Raw genomic sequence first — 22,340 nt, forward strand, 5'->3', positions numbered from 1 at the left:
AACAAGGTCCTCGGACCGAGAGCATTATTTCCCTGGTGTCGGTGTTCGAAATGAACGCTGCCTCTGTGTCTTTCTTCGCCCCATCCAAACCCACGATGCCGCGCGCCACAATACTAAATTATTTACAGAAGGACAGATTTGTTGTGTAATTTTGGTGCGAACATTTCGTAACAGACGCACGCAACGGAAGTAGCAGTCCTGTCTACCGGAAGTTGCGTAGGTGGGTGGGGCCAAGCCGTTCATTAGTTAATTAGTCAGACTGATCTCACGAGATGAATCCGCGCTACTGCACAGCTGGTCGGTGTAGTTTATGCTCCGCATAACTTGCTGTAGCGCTACTCATTTCAGTTCCTTGTGTTCATTTGTTTCCTTTTGAGGTCAACACCTCAACCTGAACTGAAGTTTTTGTATTTTTAATGTCTTTTCTAAGAAAACTTGTCTTTGTCTCACTAACTCGTTCTCTAGCCGTTTGTTCTGATCAGAGTCGCTGTGATGCGGAGCCTATCCCGGAATCATTGGGCGCAAGGCTGAGCGAGGCGGGCACACGCACACGCACACGCACACGCACACGCACAGAACGCTGCCGTGCTTTATATTTCCAAATTCTTTTTTTCTGCCTGAGGTCTAGACCCACACTTAGGTTTACTTAAACGAATATATTTGTATATTAATATTAAGTAATTTAACATAGAACTCATGTTTGCATTAGGCTGTTTATACATGATTAATATTCATGTATATATCATGTGTCCTTTATGGGTATTTATTAAATCAAATACAATTATTACAATTTCTGCAGCGCATAATAGTTTTGAACGGCCCAGCTGAGATTTGAGAGCCCCCCCCCCCCTCCAACCCCCCACCAGAGGAAAGCCCCCACCCCAATCCGTTTCCTTTCGCTTTTATTTCCATGCCATCATTCACAGGGTTCGAGTCCTCCCTCACGCACGACGGCTCTCAACACGCTCTTCTTCTCATGGTAAGTTTACGTTCAAAGACGTATATGTAATTTTTTTTTTTTTGTCTTTTCTACAGCAATGCGGACGTTTGTGCGCGTGCCATGATTTGGACAGTACTAACTTTGAACAGAGAAAAAAAGGAAAAAGCGGCGCTTATAAGTTACTGGATCTTTTATACTTCAGTGCTGATGATCTGTTTCAGTCATGAACATGATTTTTGCTATTTTTTTTCTTCATTTACTAGACCCACGTGTCTGGATCATTGACATAGACAGATTGTTCTTCAAATGCAGTAAACAAAGAGCAGTGAATCTGTAATTGTTGCCACTATGTGTGTGTGTGTGTGTGTGTGTTTCTATTTCCAGAGTACAACTCAGGGTTTGTCAGAGCTCATATAACAAAGGACATGTATTAAAAAGTCAGACAAAAACTTCTCTTTGTGGAAAAATAGGAATTACACATAACAAAAAGTACTTTGACACACAGTACATTTCTCTTGTCCAAATTCTGAGTTTCATGGCATGCGTATTTTCCCATAATTATGGGAGTGGAAAACAAGACAGTTGTTAGATGGCGTAGCGTTTAGTGTTGTTGCCTTCAAACTGCTGTATTTACCCTGATCTGGTGCAGTAAGAACACCCTGGCCTGTTATATAAAGTGGTAAATCCCTGTAAAGTTGCTTTCTGTCCTACAAACTCTACTGAGGAAGTTGCCTTGGACAAAGGCCTTAACTGAATATTTATTAATAATTGGACTCATGTGGAACGGTCCTGTGGGGGTATTTGTAGATAAGTGATATCTATGGCAACATGTTTAATTAATTTATATTTTAATCACATGATCAAATTTTCAAATAAATTTTTATGGTCTGTTGGTGTTACGAGGGGGTGCGGTGGCGCAGTGGGTTGGACCACAGTCCTGCTCTCCGGTGGGTCTGGGGTTCGAGTCCCGCTTGGGGTGCCTTGCGATGGACTGGCGTCCCGTCCTGGGTGTGTCCCCTCCCCCTCCGGCCTTACGCCCTGTGTTACCGGGTTGGCTCCGGTTCCCCGTGACCCCGTATGGGACAAGCGGTTCTGAAAATGTGTGTGTGTGTGTGTGTGTGTTGGTGTTACCCAAAGCTACGTACAGGTTCACCCTTTCATACAGCTGGATATTTTACTGAGGAAATCCTGGTTAAATACCTCGCTCGAGTCTCCAACAACAAGGCTCCTGCCAGGACTCGGTCTAGAAGCCTTCATTTTATGTTTGTTTTTTCTTTTTTTTTAAATTGGTTTTATGCACATCTGAGTCAAAACAGCATACAGACAAATCTGCCCATGTACGGAAACTGTGGACAGTTTATAAGTTCGTTTCCTTCACTGCTACACCCCCTGTTGCCTGGTTGCCATAACAGCGAGCGCTTTAAAAGACAACACAAGGTATTTTAGTGATTGTAGTGATTATAATATTATATTGCTTTTATTCGAAGGGCCTGGGTTCAAATCCTATCTCCTGCTGTAATACCATGGGTCAAGGTACTTACTTTCAATTGATACAGTAAAAACGACCCAGCTATAGAAATGGGTAAATCTGTGCGATGATCTTAACGTTGTAGGTCAAAGAAAAGCCGCAGCTAAATTAAAAAATGTAAGAGTATTGGCCTCAGCAGTGTGTTTTGTTACTCGCACCAGTTATTCCTGGGCTCCAAACTGATTTATGAAGCACAGTTTGTTTTCCCTCTATTTCTGTGCAGGCTGCCCACCGCCAGCGGGGTTTGAACTGACCCTCAACCGCCTGCGTTCCCTGTACAGATTCATTCTCCTCAGAGCCCTGTGCAGCCCCTGTTACCGACACCCTACCATGCTGCTCAACTTCGTGCTGTGTATGGAAGTGGCCACCCTCCTGGCCCTGGCCTCAACCCCAGGGCCCCAGATGTGCAGTGTGCTCAATGGCTCCAAGCAATATGGTATGTGGTACCCTTCACTCTGGGATGACAGTGAGGATCCTCATCTGAGAGCACAAACACCAAAGAAGTGTCATTTCAGACTGAGGTGTTTAAACTACTAAACGTGTGTCTTTTTTTTTCGGGCCCCCCCCACGTGTTTGGGCGCAGCCTCCCCGGCGCTCGACTCGCTACAGTGCTACAATGACTACAGATCCTACATACGCTGCAGCTGGAGGGAGGGCGCTCAGACAGCCTCGCACCCTCTGCTGTCCCTGCACCACAAGAACCTGGTGACAAACACGTACGTGGTGGGGGGCTGTGGGTACCTTAGCCACCGTTTTCAAAAGACGCTGGTTAGAATACCCGTGGTTCTGATACGACGGTGATCTACTTATGGCACTGATTGAGCAGAAACGTTGATGTTCTTGACCTGTCGGCCAATCGTGGGCGTTTGCCGGAGCGTGACCTCATCTCATCTGTGCCTCCCTCCAGGGAGTCCCCGTGTGTCCCTTATGGCCCCCCGGAGCCGCTGTCTGGAGGCCAGCGTGCCGTCCACTGTCAGTACAACACCACCGTGTTTGCCATCGGCTTCGAAGATGCTTTCTTCTTCAAGGTCCCCCATTTCCCGCATTTCTCCAGAACGCTGACCCTGTCTGAGCACGGTCAGTTGCCACGATCAGACGGTGGAAGAAGTCCTTCCACAGCCTTCGTGCTTAAATTTACCTTCATTTATTTAGACTTAGAGTACTAAGAAGCTACTTACAATGATTTACCCATTTATACAAGTGGGTCATTTTTACTGGAGCAATCCAGTGTAAGAACCTTGATCAAGGGCACTGCAGCAGGAGGTGGCATTCAAACCCGACTCCTTCAAGTGCAAGATGACTACTCTAACCACTTTACCACCTCCTGCCCCACCCGCCTTGCTGTACGTCATTGTTTAGTTGCTTAGCCTACGCTTCTGACCATAAAGACTTGCACAGAGCGGTTTTATGATTTGCGGTTAAGTTTGGCCCTGTCTATGTGTGCGCAGTGAGGGTGCGGCCCCCACGTGACCTGTCGCAGACAGCCGTCGAGGGAGGGGGCTGGCTGCTACGCTGGAATGTCTCCTACAGTCCCAAAGGGTCTGTGTATCCGACGCTGAACTACCAGGTAGCCTACAGACAGCCCAGCCAGGAGTGGACGGTAGGTTTGCGGTCGAGGTGGTCCGCATTGTCATTCCAGTCAGGACTCTTGTAACTAATTGCCAGAATGACTTTAAATCGGTCTTTATTCATTTTGCCGACACTTTTCTTGATTTAACTGCTGACTTTGTGTTCTAAATTGCTTACAGTTATTTACTATATTACATAGCCTGGTTGTTTTTTTTTTTCTTTTTTTTTTCCTCGACCAACTCGCAATACCTGGGTTGTTCGGTTTCAGTATAGCGTCTCTAACTGTTACGCCAGTTGCTGGTTAGAAAAATAGTTTGGATGAAAAGTGAGGGCAGCACATTTGGTCTCTGTGTCGAATGTAAATCATTTAATTGCTGTAATTGCATCCGTTTCAGAAATTTTTAGCAATGGCACGGATTTAGATGGTTGGTTGAGTTTGGGTGGTTTAGATGGCTGAGTTTGTTGAAGAGAGTCGCTCTAAAGGCAAGTGCCAACGTTGATGTCTTCTCCTCTTCTTCGTTCAGGTCTTGGAGATTTCTGAGAGGAAGCTCAAAATTGAGATGAACTCGTTGATCCCCGGCTGTTGGTACGAGGCCAGAGTGAGGGCACGTAGTGGAAAAGGACTGTGGAGCGAGTGGGGTTCCCCAGTGGCATGGCAGACTGAGGAAGGTAGGTGTGTGTGTGTGTGTGTGTGTGTGTGTGTGTGTGTACACAGCAGAGAGGCGCAGTAATGCTCACGTCTGGGTTTCTCACACTGTGTGAACTCATGTGAAGAGCATATTTGGTTTCGGCACTGCTTGTTCCTGCTTTCTTTTTTAACCCGCAAATTCTGCTTATTGCAAAAATTCCAAAATTCCAGAAAGCCACCACTCTGTCACTCGCAGAGGTTGTGTGATCATCAGGAGGTAAATTGTGTGTGTTTCTTGTTCAACTTTCCAGTCGAGCTCCCTGACCCTGTGGACCTGCAGTGCGTGTATGATGGGGAGGCAGAAGTGAGCTGCAGCTGGGGGCTGAAACGAGAGCTGGCCCAGTTTGTCACCTACAGCCTCTCGTACGGGGCACATCACGACGCACCGTAAGCCTTCCGCCCTGTGTGTGTGTGAGAACGTGCGCAATTGTGTTCTCGCATCACGTTGCCCCTCTGACTTGGCACGTGGATCCAGGTTGCTCACGGCCTTGAACCCTGTCCCTCAGGCCCCGGGTGTAAGACCGGATCCTTTTCCATAGGGGACGCTCAGCCATTGTGTGGCCCTCAAACAATCGACACGCGGAAGTTTCCGGATAAATACGCTATGACCTTCGAGGGGATCTTAATGTCTTTGTTTTTGAGGTCTGGCTAAGTGACTCTCCAGACATCCTCGCAAATAAGCGGTCGGCTCTTTGTGTCGATAACGTGGGACAGGCCTCCAACAGGGTTTCTAGAAAACTTGCTGTGGGTAAACATTTTAAAGGGTTTCGTTTCTGCTTGATGTTTAATTCCCTTTCTTAAATGAGCTCTGCTGAGTTTGTCACTTCTCACTGATGTTGAAGAATGACTCCCCTGCACCCTCTGCCGCTGTTAATTGTGGCTCCGCTGATGGATGGGTGTGCGGTGTATCTGCTCCGCCAGGGGTAGAGAGCCTCCGGCCACCTCTTTGCCAGCTCTATTTGTTGTGTCTATCATTCATGCGTCTCTCTGGCCCGCGGGACATTGCTGCTGAGTCCAAACACGCAGAAGGTCCCTGCCTGGATGTTCCTTTAGTACGTAGCAGAGACCCGCCACTCCCGCAATGTTGGATCCAATATGAGTTTACAAATTTAAATATAAAAGCTGTAAAAGGCCCTGTTGAGTTGTAGTATTTATTTGTATATTTACTTGCTGCCCTGGTTCGTTATGTTCTATGATGATCACTTGATATTTGGATACAACAATAAGCACAGATGAAATTATGATGGGACATTTTAAAGAATAGGTAGTTTTTAAAGTCCCCTAATCACTGCTGGAGATTGTCGAAAAAGCATTGCACAGTACAAATGATGGGTATCGTTGAGCAAATTCGTTCTTTTTGCTCCGTCCTTTGCCGTGTTGTTATTTCTTGATATAATCACAGTAAATGAAGTTGCTTAAAGGGTTGGGTTAGCAGGTCTGAGAATTTGTATAATTAAGCAGAAGTGGGAGTACGGATTGGTATGCAGCGGGGTTATCGCCTCTGCCAAATGTTGTCACTGGTATTTGTGGCTGCGCAAAAGCGGTGCGCTGAGTATATGGAACTACTAGAATTTACTACTGGCGTCAGTTTAAGTGTTACTAACACGCATACAGTTGGCAGTCGGTTCTTGTATCCGGTTCCTTCGGCCGCAGTTGATTTGCACGTAGTGTGAGACAGCCAGCGTAGTTGTATTGAGGGTCAGAGATTGTTTTGCTCCATTGTCTTCCTATTGTGTCATTATTATTGTTATTATTATTATTATTATAGTTCTTTGGATTTCACAGCTGAATACATCTTAAAAGCTGGTATTATAACTATACCTGCTCAAGAGTCCTGTTGAGAGAGGGCATAGCTGAAGAACTTGGCAAGGGGGTGAATTCCAGGATTCCAGTCAAAGGAGGATTAGGATCAACTGGTCTAAGTCAGTGCAAAGGACAATATCTGTTATTAATTGCTACTAAGGTTGCCAAGGACTCTGGAGAGAATGGATGTTGTGCATATCAATGTTTATTTTTTGTAAAATAGAGATGTTAGTGTTGGACGAGAGCTTTTCAGCGTATCCCTGTAAGGATTTAAGCCTAACCCCAGTAGGACCTATGATGGCAGGGATTCCGTCAACATGTTTTCCACAGCGTGTCTTTAAATGAAAGTACGCTAAGCATACTGTATATGATATGTCCAACTACTGAACTGATACTTTATGGAATGTTCAGATCAAATTCACAATTCTAATGAAATCTTATGGTCCCGTTGCTCATTCTCCGATCTGAACAGCGCGTTAGAAAATGAGGCGTATTGACGTTCTCTAGTCGTGTTAGTTGTACACTTGTATGTGGTAAGTTGCCTACAGTCTGTGGGCTTCTGAAAATCGTTACGAGTACATCGTGTTTGTCTATTCTCGTCTACTTTTGGCTGCAGGCGATGTGGATCCTTCTTTATAGCAGTCACATTTTGTGGGTGGGCTGGTTGACCTGTCTTGGCAGATATCATGGTTGTGGGAGGGTGATGTTCTTCTTGGATGTGGCTGCTAAGCTGCTGATGGGTGAAGCCTGGGGCTCCGATAGGGAGCAGGAGGGAGCTTCTTTTTGGGTTCGCGCAAGAGGTCCACAATGAAAAGCTCAAAGATTATGAATTTTGGCTCCACTGTGGTGGAATAAGCTCCTTGTCTCTCTCAGAACTGCTGTGTCCTTCTCAACATTCAAGAGTGTCAAAAGACATCGTTTTTGAACCTGCTTCTCTCTGATCTCTTATCTGCTCCCTAAACTTTCACTACATTATCTGTTAAAAATACTCCCAATCAATTCTATACAAAGCCACTCATGTAATGTAAGCTGGCAAAAATGGGGACAGCTGGGGACACGTCTATATGGGGGGGGAGCTGGTAGTGTAGTGGGTAGGGCTACTACCCTTGGACCCAAAGGCTGCAGGTTCTGTTTCCAACTCTAACCTTAGTACCCTTGAGTAAGGTACTTACCCTAAAATTGCTCTAGTAACATTACTCAGCTGTATGCGTGAATAAATAATTTTAATAATGGTAACCTTAATGTTCTTTGTTGCTTTGGAGAAAAGCATCAGCTAAATGAATAAATGTAAAAACAGTGGTGCTGAACTAGGTGACAAATTAAGAGTCACATGTATGTATCTCCATTTGTTGTTGAAATACACTTTGGTTTACTTTGATATACATTGGTTTGGAGAATAGTGTCTGCTAAATGAATAAATGTAAATGTTCCATAGGCAAGTTTTGGTGGGCGCCCCTTTCTCACCATCTTGGATTTTTCTGAAACCTCCCAACCATGTCTCAGTCAACCTTTCTCCTCTCCATTGTTGCCCTTCCTCTTTTCCTCACTGACCATCTCTCTTCTGGCCCATCTGCCCACAGGTTTCAGCGGTGCTGTAGTAACACCAAGCTCAGCGACAACCCTGAAGATCCACTGCTGAAGTTCAGCTGCTCGTTCTACCTGGACACCCCTCGCACGCAGATCGAGGTGAAGCTCACTCCCACATACAACAAGAAGAACTTCTCTGCACACAAGATGGGTAAGCATCTCCCCTCCTTTGTAATTCAAGCCATGCTCCCAGCTGAAGGCTCCAACGTAAGGGACTCTATCCATCACTTTCACACACTAAGGGCAGTTTACAGAAAGAAATACCTATCAAATGCATGTTTTTTGGGCTGTGGGAGGAAGCAATGGTGAACGTGAGGAGAACACACACGGTGACTGAAGAGAGAATGGCAGTCTTTCTTCTTCTGGATGTTTCTCCCTCCTCCTCCCAGCAAGACATCCAGCTCCTTCGCTGCTGCACTGCCTTCTCGTACCATCCCGAGTGAAGCCTGACTAACTGTTGTGTTCCCCTCCTTCCTACTGCACAGTTCGCCTTCCTACACTCAATCGCATGAAGGTGAAAGAGAAAGGGGACGACTGGGAGCTGAGCTGGACCCCCCCAACAATAGGCTCTGTGCCATTTTCCTTCCAGATACGCTATGGAAGGACCGACGCCCTGGTGAGAGACTGTCTGTCTGCCTTTTCTAACTGCAGTTATTCCATATATGAATATATTACCCTGTTTGTCCAACGGTATATCTGTCTCCCTTGCAGTGTCTGTACATTTTATGATTGAATTTTTTAAAATTTTTCAGCCAATTTGGCACACTATGTGCATGCCCATTCAGACCTGAGCCACATTTAATTCCCCACCCCCGACTGAAATGCTCTGCTTTCCAATGTCTCCCTGTCCAGGAGGACATGCAGCAGTACAATTTCTCGCAAGACATCCACTCCTTCACGATCAGCAAAGCTTCCCTCTGCCCCGACACACAGTATGAGGCCCAGGTGAGGGCCATAATACAGTCTAGCATCTTCAACGGAAGCCCTTCTGAGTGGACGGAGTCTGTGCGTTGGACAACACAGCCAGGTAACATCTCATTCCCTTTCGTTATGCTGAGACATCATCAGGCAGTTGGGAAAGAGGTGAAGAAGCTGTAAATTGCTAGTTGTTGCGGGGGTTCATGACAGAGACAAAGCCCAAAAACAGTCACTCACTTCAGTCTCCCTGTTTGAGTGCTGCTGATATGTCATGTTATTAATGGGCCCGCTCAGTGGTGTGTGAAAACTGCAAACTCTGGGGAATTGTTTTCTCTGCCAGACACAGTGCAGGCCTTTCTAAAAAAGTGGTCCAAAGTCAAAATTCCAACTTTCTTGCTTTTGGCTCGGATGTGGTGGAATCAACTCCCCCCGTCCCTCGGAGCTGCTGAATCCCTTCCACCACAAAAATGGTCTCAAAATCTCTTTAGGATCCACTCCTGTTCTCCAGTCTAAATAAATAAATTTCCATCATACTGTCTGTCTTGATCACCTCTGTGTTTCCTGCCCATTCTATAGGCAGCTACTGCTGTAATGTGGCAGTTACTACAGTAATACTCCTGTAAACTCCTGCATTGCTCTAAGAGGAGTTCTCTATAAAAACAAATTGAACTGACAAACTGATTGTCTTTTGAGAATCGCATGTCTACTTCCAAAGCTCTTCGTGTTGTGAAACGTACTTCTCTTTTTTCTGAGTCTACATGACTTTGGAGAAAAGTCTGCTAAATTAAGAAATGTAAAAATGAAAGAGTGTTTCCTGCAAAATGGTTTGGTTTCTCAGATGGTCAAGAAGCGCATGAATCTCTGTCACGTTAGAACTCTCGGTTAAATATTAATAAACATGTTTGTACGTTGTGTCCACAGCCTCCTGGTCCTTCCCCATCACCATCTTTGTGTGTATCATTACCGCCATGTCCACGACCATTCTCTTCTTCATCCTGATCTACACCCTGCCCATGTGTCGAAGGTGAGGGCCGTGGGAACCCGGAGATGCCTTGGTTTCATTATAAGGTCACTTTTCTCAGTTGCGTTCTCACAATGTGTGTTTGTTTCACTGTCGCTTCAGGAGGTTTAGAGTGTGGAAGCTGTCCATCCCCTCTCCTCTGAAGAGCAAAGTTCTCGAGGGCCTGGTTAAGGCAAGTTCCTTCTGTCAATCTCCAACCGACGCTCCACTTCCCCATTTTTTGCCCTCCCCTCACTCTTCCTCCATCTACTCTTCATCACACCATTCCTTCCTCTTCTCTTTTTCCACAGAACCTCTTGCTTGTCTACTTCTCTTCTGGTAACTCTCTTCCCCTTTTTCTCACGCTTTCGTCTGTCTTTCTCAGTACGGACTGTCCTTTTCATTTCACAGAAATCTGTTTTGCTTACGGTGGGATATGTTACTGTAAAAATTTACATTTAGTTGATGCTTTTCTCCAAAAAGACTTACAATGTTAAGGTCATAATTATTTACCCATTTATACAGCTAGCTAATGTTAGTGGGGCGGGATTAAACTTGCAACCTTTAGGTCCAAAGGCAGCAGTCCTAACCACCGTGCTATAAACTGTCCAATCCAATGCTGTCTACACATGCAGCTTATAGGACATTGTTGTGGCCTGGTGGGCAGTGATGGCACCTCATAGCTCCCAGGCTGTGGGCTTAGACATGGACTTCAACCTGGCTCAATGTTTGTTGAGTTTGCCTTTATGTGGGTTTCCTCCACGTGCTCTGGTTTCCTCACACAGCCAAAAGACAAGTGCTTCAGGTGAACTGGTGACTCTGCTTTGCACTCTCTGTGTGTATGTGTTAGTGAATGAGTGTGTGTGATTGCCCTGTGATGTGACATCCAGTGTGTACCCTACAATGCGCTTTATGCTTCCAGGATAGGCTCAGGACCATGGCGACCCTGTACTGGGAAAGTAGTGATGGATAGTACATGGATGGAACTTCAACTTAGGATCATGTTCAGGAGTACTAGAGCAGGACTCTCAGCTTTTGAACTTGAAAATTAAATTTGAAGATATCATTAACACCAGTAATCTATAATATGTTGTGTACTTTATTAAATACTAAGTAATATAATGCAGTGCTCTTGTTGAAAACACCCATTGCGATCTACAGGTAGAGGGCATGGTGGCGTGGTGGGCTTGGCCGGGTCCTGCTCTCCGGCGGGTCTGGGGTTCGAGTCCCGCGTGGGATGCCTTGTGACGGACTGGCATCTCATCCTGGGTGTGTCCTCTCCCCCTCCAGCCTTCTGTCCTGTGTTGCTGGGTTAGGCTCTGGCTTGCTGTGACCGTGCTCGGGACAAGCGGCTTCAGTCGATCTGCGTGTGTGATCTACAGGATGCTCGTGCCATGGAGTTGGTTTTGTTTGCTGTTACCCTTTTTTCTATCCTTTCTTCAACTCCTTGCTTTTCCCTTCAGCTCTTTCTTCATCTTTGTTTCTCAGCCCATACGGGTTTTGTGAAGCCTCCCCAGCGGGGAGCTGTGCACTCAAAGAAGCCTCCCAGATATGCGCCACGAGCTGATGATAAAGCATTGGAGTAAATAACCTTCTAATGAGCACCATCTATCATGAAGAAACGGAGCTGTAAAAATAGTCTGCAGAAGAAAGTGATCAGCAGCAGGCAGACCATGGGGGTGGAAAGGTTCGACTCCCTGTGTTCATTGACTAATTTCCTGCAGGTGTCCCTTGCCGAACGGCCCGCCGTACACAAGGGGCTGGAGCACGCCCACATCAGCAGCGTACAGGTGCTGGAAGCAGCCCGGGAGTCGCGCATCTGCCCCGAGTAAGTGCTTCCCTGCTGGTCTGGGCCCTACAAGCTTTGCAGGGGAGCTATGAAACTATGGTGTGTGTGTGTGAGCCTTTTAATACCCACTGAATCCAGTGAGACCTCAGCTGGCAAAGTGGGAGTCGTTCATGTTATTAATATGCATAACCAATGCTGCTTAACCAGAGCTTTTATTTCATCTCTAAGTGGCTTATATTTTAACATATTTATTCAGCTGGATATTTTGTTGGAAGCGTTTAGGTTAAGTACCTCACTCAGTGGGACAACAGCAAGGCACTTCTGGTATTTGAACCATTAACCTTCAGTATGCAAACGCATGTTATGCACTATGCTATCTCCTCCCGTAATTGTACAGAAACAGCGATTATAAAAAGTTTTGATTTAGCAAATGGATGGTAGAATAAAAAGTCAAGTGTAGAAGTGGGTGTGAGTGGTCATGCCAACACTGACATTTACATTTATTCAATTGGCAGAGGCTTTTCTCCAAAGCGAAGTGCAGACAATTCAGCAAGAGATGAAAAACTTTACACATAGACACGATTACCAGCTCTTTTCTTTTCGCAGATTGGTAGAGGACCTTTTTCAACCAATGTGGTTGACCAGCGCGGACAACTCTGGAACGTACAAGTGCATCGCTCAGCAGGGGTGGGAGGTGTCCACTGACCACGGTGGGGGAGTCCAGGACAAACTGTGCAAGGGTCAGAATATCCCGTTCAACTTCCACCCCTCTCTCTTGCCCCTGCCGGTGACTCCGGACCTTGGACAGCTGTATGTGGAAGACAGCTCCTATGTTCCCACGGCCCAGCCGGCGCTTCTTCCCTGTGTTTCGGATTACGTGGAGGCGCCGGTGTCCAAAGGAAGGTGGTTTCAGGAAGACCCCAAGGAGGCTGCCTTGCAGAGGCTGATGGAGCCCGACTCCTTGGCCTATACGCAGGCCCCTCTCCTCTGATCCAGTGCCTTTCCTGCTGTGGTTTCCCAGATCAGCGGTGGGTTGAGGTCCCCTTCTCTCACCGCGGTGCACATGAAGAAGCTGGACTGGCAATAGGATCAAGGCACTGTGGACTATGTCCATACTCACACATGTCTCTCCCAGCATGACTGGGATTCAAGGAGGACCAGAGAAGCTTGCGATCCAGCCACCATTACGGAGCAGTGAAGAGCAGCTATTCTGTACCGCTCTGCTTGTGCTAAAACTGCTCTTTCATAGAGACTCAGATCTATGGACCTGTTCTCAACAAGCATTAAGAGATCGTTACAGAAGAAATGGGAACGAGATGTAATTTTGGAGGGACCAGCTAGTAATCAAGTAACTCGCAAGTTTTGCTGAACCGATGCAAAACTACTTTTTGGAGAAGTGCTACTGACCACAATAGTATTTACTGCACAGAATTATTGTTGTTTTCACATATTCATCAGGTATGTCTCTTTTGTACATGCTCAGGTAATAATGTGCGCTGTTGGACACACGTCGTAGCGTGTTATGCTGACTGTGTGTTCAGTGAGTCGTATTGCAAACTAATTTTTTTTTTTTTTTTTTCCCCCAGCTATAAGTACCTCGTGGCTCCATTATAAGGTGCTTTTCAGTTCTTTTTCAGTGTTGCTGTTTTTTTATCAGTCCTGATTCTGGAGTCCAAGCTAAATATTCACACATAGACATGGAAACTACAAATAAAAAATATTCCCCAAATGTAATCCATGCATTTCATGTGCAATATCAACTAACCACAGTGTGATGCCGTGATTGGTGCAGCTGAGAAATCTACACATATTTCTGTTGTTATTTTAACAAATAATTGAACTCGGTGTATATATTCAAACACGGAAAGCAGACGATTTTGTGCGTGGGAATCATTCAACTGTTCGTATTAACTGTCTAATACGGTTCACTCTTTACTGAAATTAACATTATGGTTATAATCAAAACACTGGACTTGGTTTCTAAATTATTATTAATATTACATTTTTTTTTTTTCACCTGCTCTCACCCATTTCTCAAGTGAGCGCCAAAACAAAAAGCTCACGTCAAACACGCTTCAGCTTCTTAACACTAACATTCAAACCTCTGTTCACAAGTCACATTTTCACTTAGTAGTGTTTGGCGTAATGGTCAATTCCACATAATTCCAATCTAGACAAGAATATACTATACTGTATTAATAGAGCATCTCATTACCGTTATCTTATTAGAGGTCTTTTTTTTTTTTGGTGAATGGCTGCCTTCCTGATGTAATGCTTGGCAACTAAACTGATCATTGAGCTGATCTATGAAAATGGAATACTGTAGTCAGTAATTAACCACTTTAAATAAAATTTTGAGAAACACACAAGTCTTATCACGCAGTCCAGCCATCATTTACTCACAGTAAGATAACATGGACAGGTAGCACTGGTGCCTTACAGCTTGGGCTGTGGCTTTGGGTAGGGTTTCAAACGTGGACCAATCTGTGTGGAGTTTCTATGTTCTCTCCCTGTTCATATGGGTCTCCTCCCACAGTCCAAACACATGTTTTTCAGGTGAAATAGTGACTAAATTCTGAATGTTGTAAATGAGTGCGAGTGATTGTCCTGCAATGGAATAGCATCCCATCCAGGTCGCACCCTGTCTAATGGCCTATGCTTCCGGGATAGGCTCTGGACCACTGTGACCCTGCACTGGAGGTTATTGATGTTGGGGGAAAAACTGATCACAGTATTTCTGAAACGCATTAGAAGGGTACCTAAGCAAAGAGCAAGGCATTTGGTGGTTCCCCAGCACAGACCATCAGAGCTGAAGAGAAGCCAAGCGCACCTTTAGTTTTTTCCTTCCCCTAAAGCACCTGAGCACTCGATTGATGGAACTGCAGAAATAATTTCTTCATGTTAGTCCTCTCTGTTAACGCTGAAGTTTTTCACTGTTTACTGAGAGCTGTACAACTTGCAAACAAATATATGATGATGTGTACTAGGATAATATAGGAATATAATTTTGAAAGAATTTTTCCACTTATTGCTGAGTCCAGAAAGCCAATACTGTATAGCCGCTAAACTGAGATTGATGTGTGATTGGCCTAAGGAAAACCATTCTGAGCTGTGATTGGCTACTTCACACAGAGGGGTGTGGCTTCTTAAAACGTAAGATTGTTCCGCATTTCTAAAACGTAATATTCGTCATTAACGACTGCTTATGCGTGGATTTTTTTGCTGTGTTTCAGTGCTGTATTTTTTCACGGTGTATTAAACTCATTCCTAATCATATCGAGTTTGCATGTGAATTTTTAGCAGAGATGATGATGTGGAAATGAGCAGTATTCTAGAGCTCTGAGTTGCTCGGCTTGTTGTTCTGAGCGCTGCGCAGGTTTGGGAAAAGCTCAGGAGTCATGACTTTATGGAAGTGCGCTGCAGTTGCGCAAATTCGCCACACGGTGGCAGTGTTTCTCAGGGAATATTTCAATGTACCCATACAAGAACAATGACGTCACATGAACGGAAATCAGCAGGGGGCTCTGCGCTTCGGTCCACTTACGAGCCATGTCCTTCTCTCTCAATGTAATGTGTTGTCATTCGTTTGCAGTGCATTCTGATGCACGTTCAAAAACACCTCCAGTTATCTTTTCTGCTAAAATGATTTTAAGTGCAGCACTGAGCACTCAGCAGGGGGCGCAGTGCTTAGCGCTGCCGCCTTGCAAATGATCCCGGTTGGAACCCCACCTCCTGCTGTAGTACCTTTGATCAAGACGCTGAACCTGAAGTGATACGGTATAATGGGGAAAATAACTAAGTTAGCTCAGAAACGTGTGAGCTAAATGAATGAATGTGAACAAAAGCAAATGCAGGAGGCTGGTACAGCTTTAATGACTGTACAGTAGCACTGCAGGAGACAATTGTCCAAATGACTGTAAATGTCAAACAAGATTGCGAAACATGTAAGACGATTTTTTGAGGTAGTGTGTGTGTGTGTGTAGTGCAGCACGGCAGCACAGTGAGTAACAGCGCTCTCTCACAGTGCCTGGGTGGTGTGATAGGCTGTGGGTTTTATCCCTGCTCAGTCTGTGTGGGTTTCCTCTGGGTCCTCTGGTTTCCTCCCACAGTCCAAAGACATGCTGTTCAGGTCCACCCATAACGTGTGAGTGACACAGAGTGTGTTCCACTGGTGTATGGGTGAGTGACCCATTGCAAGTAGTGTATCTAGCAGTGTAAGTCACCACGGTGAATAAGGTGTGTGAGCTGATAGTAACACTACACAGAGTTCATTTGATGCTTTGATGCTAAATGAATAAATGGAGCGACAGGTGTAAGCATGCCTTTTTCTCTTGCAGTTTGTTCTGCTAAAACCAACCAACCAACCAATGTCAATAACTGCTTGTCCCGAGCGCGGTCGCGGCACAAGCGCAGGGTGCAAGGCTGGAGGGGCAGGGGACACACTCAGGACAGGATGCCAGTCCATTGCAAGGCACCCCAAGCAGGACTCAAACCCCAGACCCGCCACATAGCGGGAACCAGCCAAATCCTGCTGCGCCACCACGCCCCCTTCTGTTAGAACCTGATACAGTTTTTGTACTTTTGAAATGAGTACATTTATGTGTGTGTTTCTGAGGATCCGATTATGTGAAACTAATGTGTGCAAAGTGAGTGAGAGGAAGTGTGTTGAGAAAACGGGCTAGTGTCTTCAAGTGCTGGACAGATACAACAAGAGTGTGACTGTGCATTTCTTATGATAACATGACTCTTTAACGGGCCTGGATGACATCACTGGTGTTAGAGAGAACTGAGAATTTCCACAAAAAACTGGGCTGATTGTGAAACACTGGAAGCCGATTAAGACTTTCGGAGAGTGCAGATGTATATATTGCTCTAAATTTACATTATTTTGCATGTGCTCTGTGCAGCACTTCCTTTGAGCTTTGTTACCAATTCATTGCGTGACCTTTTTCTTAGAATAACTTACCCACATCTTGATGAACCGCTGTCCGCGATGAGTCCCCACCTACAAGAATATATCACTGTTGCCAGGACGACATGTATGTTTACCCCTCACATCCTCTCCTTTGATTGTACTGTCTGTCCATGCACGTTCTGATGTGCCCATCACCCCTTTGGCCGCACTACACATCTGGCAGTGCACAAAACAGCTGTGTTGACTGGAGGCTCGGAGAGGGGGATGTTTAACGCCTCCAGCAGCTTCCCGTTCACCCCAGGTGGGGTTGGAATCCAAGAGCTTTTCAGGGGCCAGCCAAGAAAGCGGTTCACACTCAGCGGCGCCCCCCGGCAACATATTCTTGTCACTACTCCCTGCTCTTGTCTTAGTTCACTGGGCCTGGAAACTGCAGGGAAAAGAGGGAGTTTTATTGGTGGTGGGGAGAAACTGAGCAGAGCCTGAGCAGAACCTGTCCACAGCCTTTGCTAAAAGAGCTGTCATTTTTAACGGACTTATAATGTCTCAATAACTGGCCTTTTCACTTGAACCTTTAAATGTGTTTGCCTGTGTTTTTCCGCTAACCAGTGGTCATAAAATACCTGCCTTATGCTGCATCCCTTTGTATAGATGCTTTAGGTAGGATTTTGTGATTCTTTTGCAATTATTAATGTGTGGGCAGCGGCGCACCACAGTAATGGAGTCAGCAGCCTTGTAATGGGGTTCTATAGATTTATCCATCAGCTCGCAGTTTGCCGTTACAAAGGCATAGTGTGCAGGTGGAAGGATGGCAGGAAAAGGTGGCCAGGCATTGGGGGGGGGTTTCTGAACAAACAGCCGCACCCCCACACCTTCCCGACATCGTCTTCTGCCGGCTCAGGTGCCACCAACTAATAGGGAAACAGCATACATCAGCAGGAGGGGGTCGGGACGAGGCCAGGTAATACGTCAGAGCTGCAGAGCCCGGGGCTGAGAGGGCTCTTCATGTTTAATGGAGAAGCGAAGACAGGGTGGCGGGGGGAAGGGTGATTTGGGGGGGCAGCGAACGGCAGGAGATGGAAGAGGACTAATATGTATGAATCAGAGAGAGGAAAGAGGGAAAGCGGCTTTTCTCGCTTTCGGGAAAAACAGAGCATTAAAGACTTGGCTGGGTTGAAAAATCGATGCTGATAAAGTCATCACCATGATGTGAAATCTGAGTGATCCTCCTTCCACGTGGGCCACCAGGGGTCCTGTCCAGATCCAGGAGGGGTAATAACAGAAATGCACATTAATTATAAGCAAAAAGCACAAGTTTCACCTGGGGTGATTCTGATGACTTCATCGTGCTGTCGACTTCGTGAACCCTGACGTATTCACCGTGCCTCAGTGAAAATTACACGTCGGGATCAGTAGCACCCAGTATATTCAGGTCCACGAGAGACACAAAAAACCTTAAAAGAACCTGACCTGAGCCGTCTCTCACGGCCGTTGTTTTGGAATTTTCCCTGTGTTTATTTTGCATGTGTGTGCGCGCGCGCGCGCGTGCGTTTGTACTGTTTGTCCGTTGGTGTCAGCATGTGTGTCGCTCATTGTCTACAGCCCCGCGTGTGTCAGTGCGGCAAGACAATGCTGGAATTTGAGGCACGCAGCTCGGACTTCCTGTGTTTTCATCCCGTCGCTAGGTACCACTTCCTGTCTGTTTGGTTGAAAACACTCGCCGCCGTCACATGCCGCGGCGCAGTGCGGCCGCTGCGGTCCGTTTGGCGTGGAGGTGCCAACACATACACGATTGCGGCATAAGCGCTCACAAACACCATCGGTGGGTATTTTACAGCCCTGAGTGTGACCTTGAAAGGCGGTAAATTAAGCGAATGTTTTTCCTCTTCAGCAGCTCTGGATTGCGGCTGTCAGTTTGGCCCCAAATATTCACATTCTTGACCTCTTACTTGGCCTCTCAAAAATGCCATTGTTCGCGGTAAGCAATAAATGGTGGGGGGTGGACATCTTTCACTGCATGTCCTCATTTTTTGCAGTAAATAAGCACATTAATGATGTTAGATAAGGGTAAACAGGAGCACCTGGAGATTTACGTAACATGTTCCAGTGCTGAGGGCTTATTGTTTTCTTTATTGTTAGCGCTGCGCTATTTGCTGTTTTGTGTTGCTGCAATGTACGGGTTTCCTTACTCGAACCTTTATGTTTTCAAGATCCGTTTCCGACTTCCAGATCAGCAGCAACGACTCTTTCTAGGACTCGTGATGCGCTGCCACTTCCAGGCCTTCTTCTTCTTTTAGCTGTAGAATCGCTGATTATCGTGTCACAGAAGAAGTAGCATTTTGGATCATAGCACGGTGTTTGCTAACAGATCTGGGAATGAGCCTTGAATCAGAGTGCCTGTCAGGGATCCGGGCAGCGGTAGGGAGAAGTGACCGATGGAGAACCAACGAATTAGTCGTTTCTAGAGACTGCAGAGGTAGCGCACAACTATGTGCGATTAGCCCCGTAGAGACAGCAGGGTGTGGGGTGGTGAAGAGGGCATGAAACAGGACCAGTCATAAATTCTGGTGATTTCCCACTGAAACCTGCCAACCACACACCTTGCGGAAAAAAAAAAAACAAAAAAAAAGTTTAGTTTACAGGAAACGGACCCACGCTCTTTACCTTTACAGTAGGAGAAAGAAGTGAGAATTGGAAGCGGAGTGGGACTGAACCTACAGAGACATGGGGACAACCCCCTCGAAACCACGGAGCAGCTGCAGCAGAGGGGACAAGGCCACAGAGAGGAGTTCACACCCCATCACAGAGCTACAAAGCTTCAATGGACTTGCTGCTCAAAGGCCACAAGCACCTTGCGCAAGGACACTACAGCAATAAGCGGGGTTGAACCTTGCAGTCAAAAGGTAGAAGCTCTAAGTACCCGCTGTCCCGTAAGTTAACGCGTAATCTAAATGCATCCCTCCAATGGGCATCCAGTTGTCTAAAAATACAGCTGCATGAGCTGTGCAAGCTGCTTCTGGAGCATCTGCTAAGTAACAGAATCATAATAACAACATGACCTGGAGGCTGGAAAGACGACGCCCATCTTTCTCCTTTACTGCACAACAGGACTATTCAGCTTTGGTTCTGGAGGGCTGGTTCCAGCAAGTTTTAAGGCTCTGTTCACGGCACCAACTGCTCAGAAGGGGAGATAAATGGGTGCAGTCATGGCAGCGGGTTCAATCGCATAGTTCACTGTCCAGCGAGGAAAAAAGTCCCGGACAATGAGGTGGACAGTCTGGGTTTACAATGACAGCAGGACACAAACTTCAGTCTCTGTGGCAGTACATTTACTGCTGGGGCACCATGACTATCCATTTGTTTAGGTGACGCAGCAGCAGCCAGAAGTTTGAGTACGCTTTCAGAAAACTGGTTTGTCACAACATATATGGTTTGTTGAGTTTGATGAGAAAATGAGACATCATGTCGTTCCAGCTCTTCTACCACAGGTCCCAGGGATGTAGGACACTTATGCACTGATTTTCCTTCGCTGTACTGTTCATTTCGTCTAGTACCGGTGTTGACCAGCTTGCCCATGCTTACTCACATTTTAGACTTGTATTGTACATGAGAGTTTCATTCCTGCCCAGGCACCACTGTCAGAGTAAAGGTATTTGGAGGAGTTCCAACAAAGCAAATTCGAGTGCTTTCTTATCATTAGTTAGTTACCATGTCTGAGGCTCTGGATTGGACTACGGGCAACGCTTTTGCGAATGTTTTTTGGTAACACCTTTGATATGGTTGTGTGAACAAGGTGAAGCACTGGAATCTGAGGAGGGGCTGGTGCTTTTGATACAGAGGAGCAAGGGCGTCCGGCGTGTGGTGGAAGAGAGCAGATGTGGGAGGCAAAAAAAACAAACAGAGCGGAAAAACTTTCACAACCTCGGTATCCCATTTCAAAACAGGCTCTACAAAAAAGCCGCCACATGCGGACGGCGTGCCTGCTTCCTTGTTTTGCCGTGTTTGCTTGCCCGTCTGCGCAGCTTTTGTGAAAGAGAAGTCGAGAGATGCCCAATTTGCACTTTTTGTCGGCCCTCCTCATGACAGAGGGACCGGGGATAGGGGGTGGGGGGCACGCAACACTTCCCTGTCTTGAAGAAACCAAAAACCCTGAGGAAATCAGTGATGCGGCTCTGTGTTTCGTTTCTGCAAACTCTGCTCAGGTCGCCTGGTTTCATAACACAACCCAGTAAACAACTCCTGCTTCTTCATTGACGGGGAATCTTGAAGTGAATAAATGTGAAAGTCATCTTAGGTGGTCGAAGGCACATTTTTCGTCTTATCTGACACTTTTGTCCAAACCGACGTGGATAGTGTATAATACACCTGTTTACATGGGTCAAGCAGAGGTGAGGAATGCACACCTGAACAGAGTCTAGATGAAGTATAAATAGGAGAGAGCCACTGCCGAGAAGCTGCAGAACCTCATCAGAGTATAAATGCCTTTTACCCACGTTTCGTGCTTTTTCTACTGTGAAGATGGTCGGCCCCTGCTTCGTCTGTTTTGCTGTTTCCTGAAGAATTCCTGCCAAGCTTCAACCCAGTTTGTCCACAACCATGGATTATCGTACCCTTGAGAATCCAATCCCGGCTTGACACTGCTTATAATAAGACCACGGCCTCGTCAGATCCCAGGTTTCATCATCACGACTTCGACCCTGTCCGTACCTCACCTTGATCTCAACCACGTCTACAAAGACTTCTCTGATCCTGACCTGGTTTTGCCCACGACTAGGATTTTGCTCTCCATCATTAAACTCAGCACCTGGGTCCATCATCCGCTCTTGTCTCTGAGTCTTGTTTATAACAATGTGGCCTGGCAATTGCAAAGCACCTTTCTCAAGGTTACAAGAGCAGCTACGAAACAACCAGCAACCCCATCTCCATCACATCAACCAAAAAAATGATCAATAATTTTCATAAATTATGCACAAGTGGTAGGCGGTACACATTAGGCTTACTTGACCCTCTTTGCTACGCCTATGACTTTGGCTTGAAGACTCACAAGAGATGAACCTACAATTCCAAAAAATACAAATATATCCCTGGTATCCAGATACCTCACACTTCTCTCTCTGGTGTCCTGATCCATTTAAAGCTCCTGAGACTGTGGAAGAAAAACGGACTTATAAATGTCCCGTCCCTATTGTGAAAATATATCGAGGCATCTTGCTAACATGCTGTGTGTAATTATAGTTTTGAGCCTTTGCTTCTGTGACTGAAACAGCAGCTGTGTGCAGAGAGAGGTTTCGATTCTGGAGGGAGTCCAGAAAGCTGTTAATGGGAGTACCAAGTGCTGCAGTCAAAACGGTCGGTTCATGCAGGACCTCAGGAAGGAGAGCCTGCTCACGGGAACCAAAAAGTGGAGAACTCAGTCACCTCTGTGTTCTCTTACACACCTCGACTCTCTCCCTCTGTCTTGCACACGCACTGGGAGATGAATCCAGCCTGAGACGAAATAACAGGAAGAGCTGCTGTGTGCTGCGGGGAAAGATAGAGATCGGTGCCCATTGTGTGTGTGTGCGTGTGTGTCTGTGTTTGTGTGTGTCTGTGTGTGTTTGTGTGTG

The 22,340-nt window shown here is 46.2% G+C and overlaps 1 protein-coding gene across 1 annotated transcript; it reads left to right on the plus strand.

Annotated features, from left to right (window-relative positions):
- Positions 1 to 868: 868 nt before the first annotated feature.
- LOC108930666 (cytokine receptor common subunit beta-like) lies at positions 869 to 14,984 on the plus strand. Its single transcript, XM_029246530.1, has 14 exons — positions 869 to 979; positions 2,692 to 2,904; positions 3,052 to 3,184; positions 3,376 to 3,545; positions 3,917 to 4,068; positions 4,562 to 4,706; positions 4,977 to 5,112; positions 8,109 to 8,266; positions 8,601 to 8,731; positions 8,968 to 9,142; positions 9,955 to 10,057; positions 10,157 to 10,226; positions 11,758 to 11,861; positions 12,429 to 14,984. The coding sequence occupies exons 2-14, from the start codon at positions 2,799 to 2,801 to the stop codon at positions 12,811 to 12,813; spliced, it is 1,968 nt and encodes a 655-aa protein (XP_029102363.1). The 5' UTR covers positions 869 to 979; positions 2,692 to 2,798; the 3' UTR covers positions 12,814 to 14,984.
- Positions 14,985 to 22,340: the final 7,356 nt, after the last annotated feature.

The sequence above is a fragment of the Scleropages formosus genome, chromosome 20 (genome assembly GCF_900964775.1).
Source record: "Scleropages formosus chromosome 20, fSclFor1.1, whole genome shotgun sequence".
Lineage (NCBI taxonomy): Eukaryota > Metazoa > Chordata > Actinopteri > Osteoglossiformes > Osteoglossidae > Scleropages > Scleropages formosus.

Excerpts from the sequence above, each read along its gene's own strand:
- LOC108930666 (XM_029246530.1), top strand. The coding sequence starts at position 2,799 with ATGCTGCTCAACTTCGTGCTGTGTATGGAAGTGGCCACCCTCCTGGCC. Across the intron at positions 8,267-8,600 it reads CTTCTCTGCACACAAGATGG|TTCGCCTTCCTACACTCAAT; the intron begins GTAAGCATCTCC and ends CCTACTGCACAG. Across the intron at positions 10,227-11,757 it reads TTCTCGAGGGCCTGGTTAAG|GTGTCCCTTGCCGAACGGCC; the intron begins GCAAGTTCCTTC and ends AATTTCCTGCAG.